Source organism: Zea mays, chromosome 1 (assembly GCF_902167145.1).
Source record: "Zea mays cultivar B73 chromosome 1, Zm-B73-REFERENCE-NAM-5.0, whole genome shotgun sequence".
Lineage (NCBI taxonomy): Eukaryota > Viridiplantae > Streptophyta > Magnoliopsida > Poales > Poaceae > Zea > Zea mays.
The window spans coordinates 215,588,912-215,598,205 of record NC_050096.1 but is presented as its reverse complement, the minus strand read 5'-3'; the positions used below and the strand labels follow the sequence as shown (position 1 = coordinate 215,598,205).

The following is a 9,294-nucleotide window of genomic DNA, read 5'->3' as shown; positions in this document are numbered from 1 at the left end:
TGCAAATCGTGACATATATCGAAGTCTACATGATACTGATGTTGCAATGTAGTGGTGAAACAAATAGATTATAAATAACAAAATTTATGTATGACCATAATAAAAAATTGATTATAAAACATTTTCTCATAACGGTATAACACACATTTTGTATATAAGTTATCGTAGTATACTGATATTATATATTCCCGTTGCAACGCACGGACATTCAGCTAGTAAGGTATTGAGAGTAGTGTTTGAGAGTTTTTGGAGATGCTCTTAGGAGCCAAAAGCTAAAATCAAAAACCAAACCAAACACATCCTAATTTTTTTACGTGAATTATAGTAACTTTAAAAGATAGTACCAACACATTTAGAACTGTTAGAGTATAAATATTTTTTATTCTTTAAAGTGGTTTAACAATTTTCTAAATCAATAATTTAGCAGGAAAATTGCTCCAGACACTGAACAGACCGAACAACTGGGCTTGGGCTACGTTTATTTTTGTGGCCCCGTGTTGCGTTCTCCTGTTCACCCCGCGTCGTCTTCGCTCTCACGATCCCTCGGCAGTCGGCGACGGCTGGGCGACCGCCACTTCCGCCTTCTCTTCCTACTGAGCGTCTCCAGGTACTCCACCCCTTCTACCTGCTGTGCGAAACCGAGCACCCAAACCCTAACTTAAACTTTTTTTGTTCGGATCTGGTCTAATAACAAATATATGTACATTCATACTGACCTTTTTGCAAAAAAAAAAATTCGGATGTACTCCCGTGTCCTCCACTGCTTCTAGGCACGCTTCTGAATTCGGAGTTGCCAGCATTCGCTCGAGGTGCCGGACCAGATCTCACCATCATGCAGGTTGGTAGTCCCTGGATTATCTCTCTTGATTGGTTGCGCGCGGCTGATAGAGGCAGGCGTTTGGTTTCTTCTGCCGTTAGGACACCTTAAATTAACGGATTGTGATCTGTATTCTATATGTTGTAATCCGAGAAATTTTCATTTGGTTAAAAGTGGAGAACTGTTCTTCCATGCTTTTCCTGTCCTGTTTTGAAATTACGGAACCCTTAGATAGAGGCCTGAGATACAATGAACTCAATCCTTTTTGTCTGATAAATTTAGCGTAGGACGGATTGGACTAGTGGTTGGTGGTGGAAGTGCTATTCTTTTTTATCATAACCAAAGCATTAGCTACTAGGGCTTGTTCTACATGCTACTTGTTATGTTATAGCTTACAGTAATGCTTTGGAATGTTAATTTTGTATAATATATACTCTTATTTTTTTTCGTGAACGCGCAGTAGAGCTGCGCATCATTAAATTAAGAGAAGAAAACAGTCCAAAATGGACCAAAGTACAATGCCACAATAGGCCAAACACAAGACCACCAATTCCTGCTACGCACAGAACTGCAGCCTCCTTCTGCCCATGAAAACAGCAGCACGCAAAAGGACAACAGCAAAAGTGCCAGCAGGCCACACACCCACACAACTGCTCTTCACTAAGCCCCCAATAGAACCCTTGATCTGAAAATTGCAGCACCAGGACCCAAAGCCTCAAGATGTCTAGCACCGGCAAGCCTCTAACACTCAAACTCATCCAGAAAAACTGATTTTATTCCATGAATGGAAGGTTTGACGCCATCAAAAACCGCCTTATTACGATGAAGCCATAAACACCAAGCCCCCAAGATGATGATACTGTTAAAGCCTCTTCTTTTGGATTTGTGCACTTGCTTACACACCTTCTCCCACCAGTCAGCAAAAGTGGACTCATTAGAGGCAGGGGAAAGATTAGCCAGTCCCAATGAAGAGAGAATGTAGTACCAAAATTGACGCCCAAAAATGCAAGTGCAAAGGAGGTGTTGGATATTCTCCGAATCTTGATCACATAAAGGACAAACCTCAGGATAATCCAACCCTCTTTTCTGCAGTCTATCAGCTGTCCAACATTTATTTCTTATTGCCAACCAAAGAAAAAATTTGCATTTGGGTGGAGCCCAAGTCTTCCATAACCTCTTCCATGGTTCGAAAGTAATTGAACCCATGAAGAAGGCCCTATAACACGACTTCGAAGAGAACTGTCCAGAGGAAGAATGAATCCACACATGTCGATCAGCCTCCTGAGTGAGCACCACTCCCCTTAATGCATCCCAAAGGTTAAGATATTGCTGCAGCCCAGGCAAATTAAGAGGGATCTCAATGTCACTGACCCACTGCCAGTTTTGAAGAGCATGTGCCACCGTTCTAGAAGAAATAGCTCGTTTCCCAACATTAGCCACAACAGCAGGGGCAAAATCTTGGATACAAGACCCATCCAACCATCGATCTGTCCAAAATAATGTATTATACCCATTACCAACCAGGGTAACAATTGAAGAAGTAAAGAATCTCTTGACATGTTGTTGAATAGGCAAGTCCAAACCAGACCACGGCTTGTTAGGATCAGTTTTTTCTAACCATAACCATTTAGCTTGCAGCGCCCAACTCTGGTACAGCAGGTTAGAAATCCCAAGCCCACCGAGATCCAAAGGCCTTGTGACAATGTCCCACGAAACAAGGCAATTGCCACCATTTACCTCCTTTCTTCCTTTCCAAATAAATCCTCTCCGAATCTTGTCTGTAGAATTAATCACCCACTTGGGGATTTTCATGGCAATGAGAAGGTAGATCGGGATGGCTGAAAGCACAAAGCGCACCATAGCTGTCCTGCCAGCAAGACTAAGCAACCGAGCCTTCCAATTAGGAAGTCGGTCTGCAACTTTCTCGACCCAAACCATGAGATCAGATTTTCTGAGCTTTTTATCTGAAATCGGCAGCCCCAAATAAGTGCAAGGAAAAGAGGAAGAAGTGCATTGAAGAATATTGCAGCCCATCTGTACCGCCTGATCATTACACCTGATTGGGATAACAAAACTTTTTTGCAAATTAGATACCAATCCCGTGGCTGAACCAAAGCAGTCCAAAATCGTTTTGACACATTGAAAATCCTCCTCAAAAGGTTGAACAAAAAGGACCACGTCATCAGCATAAATGAACAGTCTGTTTCGGATATTAGCACCATCCAAGCTGTGCAGCAGCCCCCTATTTTCAGCTAGATTAAACAGACTATTGAGAACATCCATAACCAAGACGAACAACATTGGAGAGAGAGGATCACCCTGGCGAAGCCCTCTCCGGTGCCTAATAGGAATACCAGGAGACCCATTCAAAAGCACTTGCGTAGAAGAAGAGGCCAGAATATTGGAGATCATATTTCGCCACACAGGACCAAACCCAAGATATGCAAGCACTTCAATCAAGAAGGCCCAAGAGACCGAGTCAAATGCTTTGGAGATATCCAACTTCAAAAGCAAACTAGAGACTCTTCTTGTGGAGAGATTTAATTGAATGCTGCACCAACATAAAGTTATCATGAATCGATCGGCCTCTCACAAAGGCACTCTGATTAGATGCCACCAACTCCTGTAGATAGGGTCCCAATCTATTAGCAAGCATTTTGGTGACCAACTTAGCAAAACTATGAATTAAGCTAATTGGTCTAAAATCTCTTGCAGACAAGGCATCAACTTTCTTAGGGAGAAGAGTTAAATAAGCTGAATTCAGCATCCCCAACTTGTGAGAATTTCCTTGATGGAGTGAATTAATGGCTGCCAACAAATCTGATTTAATAATATGCCAACAACATTTGTAGAATTTTCCAGTAAACCCATCAGGACCAGGAGCCTTATCAGATGGGAGAGCACCAATAGTGTCGCGAACCTCCTTCTCAGAGAAAGGTGCCTCCAGGGAACTCAAATCAATAGCGTCTCTGTGGCAAGCAGCTAGGTTAAGAGAATACTGTCTCTGGATATTAGAACCCAAAAGATTGGAGAAAAAATCATCTAGAACCTCCTGCATTTGTTCATGGCTGGTGACTGTCCTCCCTTCATTCTCCAAATGGGAAATATAATTTCTCTTCTTGCGGAAGCGAGCCTGTAGGTGAAATTTTTTTGTGTTGGCATCTCCATCTCTCAAGTAGTGCAATCGGGAACGCAAGCATGCAACTGTCCTTTCCAAAGAAGCAAGGACAAGGCAGTGTTGTTTCAATTTCTGCAGCAACCATAGCTCATCTGAGGACAACGACCTGCTGTCCTGCGCCATCTCCAACCTGTGCAGCACCTCGCGAGCCAGCCCCAGCTGAGAATTGACATTTCCAACCGCACTATGCCCCCAGGACTGCAACCGTCGCGCCAATCTTTTAAGCTTCATCGACACCCTCTCCAGAGGGCAAGAAGACTGAACCGGTTGATCCCAGGAAGCATCAACCTCCTCCAAAAAACCCGGGAGTTTAGGCCAAAAGTTCTCAAAATGAAACCTACGCCTCCCTCTAAGATCCGCATTGAGCTTAAGGATTAGAGGACAGTGGTCAGAAATTTCAGAAGCACTGCTGTAAAGAAAACAATCAGGGAAAGCCTCCTCCCAGCAGGTAGTGCAAAAAACATGGTCCAGCTTAACAAGGGTGGGAACCGCCCTCTGATTTGACCAAGTAAATCTTCTACCATTCAAAGGAATCTCCTTCAAATCCAAGGAGCCAATAAGGCCTCTGAAATTGCCCAATAAAGACCTGTTAATATTAGAATTATTCTTGTCTTCTGACTTGTAAATTTGATTAAAATCACCAGCAACTATCCACGGACCCACACATGTATTTCTAATATCTCTTAATTCTTGGAGAAAAGCAGATTTTAAACTGTCTTGATGAGGACCATACACCCCAGTGAACCACCAAAGAGGACCATCTGCACTTTGCAACTGAACTGAAACAGAATTGTTCTTGATAACTGAGGCAGCTGAGACAAACGGACCATCACGCCAAGCGACTAAAATACCTCCTCTGGACCCATGGGTAGGATTAAAAACAAAATTACTGAACCCGGACCCAAGAATAGAAAGAATGTTGAAATCTGAGATAGAATCCAATTTGGTTTCCTGAAGACAAACAACAGCAGGTTTGAGGCTTACAACCACAGACTTGACAGAGTCTCTCTTAGCACGACTGTTGAGGCCCCTGACATTCCAAACCAAAAAACAACCAGGCTCCATGGAAAAGAGTAAAAGCAAGCTACTAAGATGGGGACAGAACCAGCTCAGGCCTGCACCACATGGGGCACCTCCCTACCAAACAGAGCTGCCAGGGCAGCAATATGATCGCTGGACAGGGCAGCATCAAACACACTAGCATACTTCCTAGCATCTTGGAAAGAAATATTTTCCTGCTCATCACAAAAGCCCAAAAATCTGCACACTTTAGCAGCGGATTCGAACCCAACTCAGGGGGAAACTTCGCAACCCTCCTGCTACGCCGTGGTTTGAAATTGCTTGGCATATTGGAGTGCCTATATTTTTCCCCAATGAGTGTTGCGGAGGATTGTAGTTGTATGTATCATTTCACATGATCCTGGTGTAATAGGTACCTGATATACCTTCTACAAGAGCATAAATTTCTCTTTGTTGTTTATCTGTTAATGTTCACTCGTGTACACACTTTCAATTTCAGTTATTGTAGTTCATTTGTCTGCTTGGCAGATTTTAAGAAGTGTGGTGTGTTACCTGGTCTTGTGGGGGTTTCTGATGTTTTCACCCTTTTCTCTTTATGCTCACTTTGGCTCAACTGGATCTTAGTCTTCACTGTTCATTCAATAGCTAGGTTTGCTGACATTTTGAGGACAATATTTCTAACACAATTTACCATTTTAAAGGCTAGCGATAGATTCAACATAAACTCTCAGCTTGAGCATCTTCAAGCCAAATATGTTGGTACAGGGCATGCTGATTTGTCTAGATTGTAAGTACCCTATTCTTTTTGTAACAAATCATGTTACTGAATTATATGACATTACCGCTTAATGTTTTCCTTATTTACAGTGAATGGGCTGTAAACATCCAGAGAGACAGCTATGCCTCTTATATTGGGCACTATCCAATGCTAGCATATTTTGCCATTGCTGAGAATGAATCGATCGGAAGAGAACGTTACAATTTCATGCAGGTACATAAGACAACTTGCCTCTACTGTTCTTCAAGTTGTAGCTCAAATTTATAGAACAATTCTGGAGCATAATTATTGTAGTAAAGTTATGTCTTAAAAAAAGAAAAAAGGTTTCTGTACTTAGCATCATCGCTGGTTTTTCATTATAACCGGTGTTCTTAAGGCGTCGCCTAGGCGTCCAGGCGCTCGGGCAAAACTGGCCGCCTTGCTCGCCTTACCAGCCTAGGCGTCGCCTAGGCGCCGCTTAGGCGGTTGTCTGGTGCACTTGCTCACCTAGCCGCCTTAAGAACACTGATTATAACCTCCCATGTGCAAGTATATAAGTGTGTCACCGTGTTCCATTGAAAATGCCTAAGTGCCACCGATTCTTTTCAGGCTTAACAGTTCTTCTGGTTAAGGATTCTATAAATCTATACAAAAAACAACATGAATATGTCAGAAACAATATGATGCTACCCAGAAAAATGGAACTTTCCTTTCTTCCCGCAAGAAAGTGAGATGATGGGTAGAAAGCAGAATTGATAAAATTATCTATTGCTCTACTATTTTCTTTCCATCCTCAGTACTACACAGAAGGTAGCACTGCCTAGTAGACTTTTATCATAAGGTTCTCTCTATCCAAACTGTAAAACATATTCTGTTTGGTAAAGACAAGGTTACGAGTAACAGTTCCTCCATAATATGCCATTTATCTGATGCAAAATCATAATCATAAGAAAGTACTTTTGAACACGAATTTTAAGCATCAATTTTGTGTAACAGACATTACATAGTAAGAGTAAATTCTTGGTCAAAGGCTTGTCCCAATGAAACAAAATACACATTATATTTTTGGATGGTGGGAGTAATAATTTGGCCATCTACATATATTTCTGTAACTGTTTCAATAAAATCATCTACATATTGAAATTCATATGCACTGTCTTTATAAAATAGAATTAAATTGCAGTTCAGGTGTCTTTATACAAACCATTTATCTATAGCCTGAAGGCTGAAAGTAATTATGCAGCTGGTTATTTAGTAAATTGACAAATGTTATAATTTAATGGACATACCTTAAATTACGTAAATGATGCATAATTAGTGCCAATCTTCTGTGCTGAAATAGCCATTTTGAATCACTTTTTGGAAGGGATCGGATATATACTCAATTCTTGTCAAAGAACCCTTTGTGTATAGAACAGAATCAACAGATCTCTTGGTTAGGTAGGTGCTTTATTTGTTACATAGTACATACAAGATACAATTGACTATATTCACAGAACTTGTTAATGATGCATCGTTTTTTGTAAGATAGCCAGGCAACTGAATGTGCATTTTAGTGTGCGCTGTAGCTAGGAGAGGTTCTAAATCAACTGCTCACATCCTACTAGACGATAACAGTACCTATAGTCAATCATAACCCATTAAATCATCCGCTGAAGATACCTCCATTAGAGTGATTATAAGCAGTGTATCCGTCGAAGCAAATGAGTCCACAACCCTTTTGTGCAATCTCTATTGCAAGTGACTATATTGAGAAAATAAATGGAGGCACATGTAACGTGGTTCAGCTAACTGTGAAATCAACAGTGGCATGCAATACTGTATCTGAAAACAGAACTGGAGTACCCGTGACGATAATGAACCCCATACATGAGTGTGAACTTGGCATTTAACCATCCATCAAATTCAGTGGATTGCTGTCCAATTTTTTTCAAGCGAAAAGTTTTAGTAGGATCTGAATATGGCCACAGTTCATAGTTCATGAGCTTCACTGTTCACATGCTCCATACTTGTGTACCAGAAGATTATTGATATTTATTCATATCCAGTGTTTTTAAGGCGTCGTCTAGACGTTAGGCGGTGGACCAACGCCCAAAAATCCTAGGCGCCTTGCTCGCCTAGCTGGGCGTCCAGGCTGCGGTCCAACACATTGGCTCGCCTTACGCTTTAAAAACACTGTTCATATCTATAGTTCACGGGCTGCATTTGCATTTTGCATATTTGACCATTTTCTAGCATACACATATTGAAGTAACACTATAAATTTATCGATTGACTGTTTATTTATACAGAAAATGCTGCTTCCTTGTGGCCTCCCTCCTGAGAGAGATGAAGATTGAGGAGCTGTTGCATAGTTTCAGTGTTTCCAATGACCATTTATGAGATTGTAACCTCTATGGTACTATGTGCCATTTGTGTTAAAGCTCGTATGCCTTTGACTTGTCTTGCATCGGTCTCTATCGTGATACATAAACATTCGTAACTTGTATGCATTGTAAACGAAATGCTGGTTATGCCCCTTTGTCATGTTTTTGTGATGCGTTCTCACAATGTGAAAGAAAATTTAGTCGAAGAGATTGATGGCTGCAATCTGTTCAGCCGCAATTTCTGTGGCAGTTTGTTCAGCTGCAAGTTCTGTGGCAGTTTGTTCAGCTGCTCACTTAGTGCCGTTCTTTCATAGGAAAGGCTTTCAATCTCAAAATTTAAATTTGTATCATACGGTAGAAAGGTCATGTAAATTGGCAATATCTAGTGTTGGTTACTTGTTATCAATTGCTGTGAATCAAGAGCACGACAACACATTTATTATACCTTAAATACTTTAGTTTTTTGAAGCATTATTCTTCTTGGATGTAATGAATCTTAGGCGAAGGTTATAAAGAACAAGTCCTCATCATTCACAGATATAAAAATATAATTACAAATGTAACATCATGTCACATATTTACTTCATAATGAATGTATTGATACTATCAAAGTTTGTATTACATTGATACCTTCGGTTTGTTTGAAGGTAATGACGCGAGTGCGATTACAATCCAACCTGAACAATACGAGTGTACTGTTCATCTATTTATAAGCAATCGTACAACTTCTTACGTTATTATATTCATATCCTCAACAATTACATACAAGGTTCACAAATGTCACAAAGACATCATTGTCATTTGTACTCAACAATTTGAACAACACCCTCTCCCTACATCGCCTCCTGTTTTATCGTGACAAAGCTTGCTTCGTCGTACTTTCCTTGATTTATGTCGAAGCTTTTCTGGTGACGAAGCTCCTGTAATACTTAATAATATGATGAAAACAAATAGTTAGCCGTGTTTTTGAGGACCTTTGGAAGACGAAGGCTCCCAACAGTAGCCCTCGCAGTATTGGTTTGTTCCTTTGTAACAAATTCAGACTGCGAAATGAACAAATGCATTTAGCCGAAGGTCCGAAAAAACACCTTCTCTTCGCTAGAACAACGAAACCTTCTGTATCGTGGAGCCCATTGTGCAGTGGTGCTTCATATAT

At 40.9% G+C, this 9,294-nt stretch overlaps 1 protein-coding gene across 1 annotated transcript; it reads left to right on the top strand.

The window, feature by feature from the left end:
• The first annotated feature begins 530 nt into the window (after window positions 1-530).
• Window positions 531-8,359, top strand: LOC100285762 (uncharacterized). The gene is made up of 5 exons (NM_001353376.1): window positions 531-607; window positions 771-838; window positions 5,717-5,802; window positions 5,883-6,006; window positions 8,064-8,359. Exons 2-5 carry the CDS (start codon window positions 833-835, stop codon window positions 8,109-8,111), a joined length of 264 nt encoding a protein of 87 aa, NP_001340305.1. The 5' UTR covers window positions 531-607; window positions 771-832; the 3' UTR covers window positions 8,112-8,359.
• Window positions 8,360-9,294: the final 935 nt, after the last annotated feature.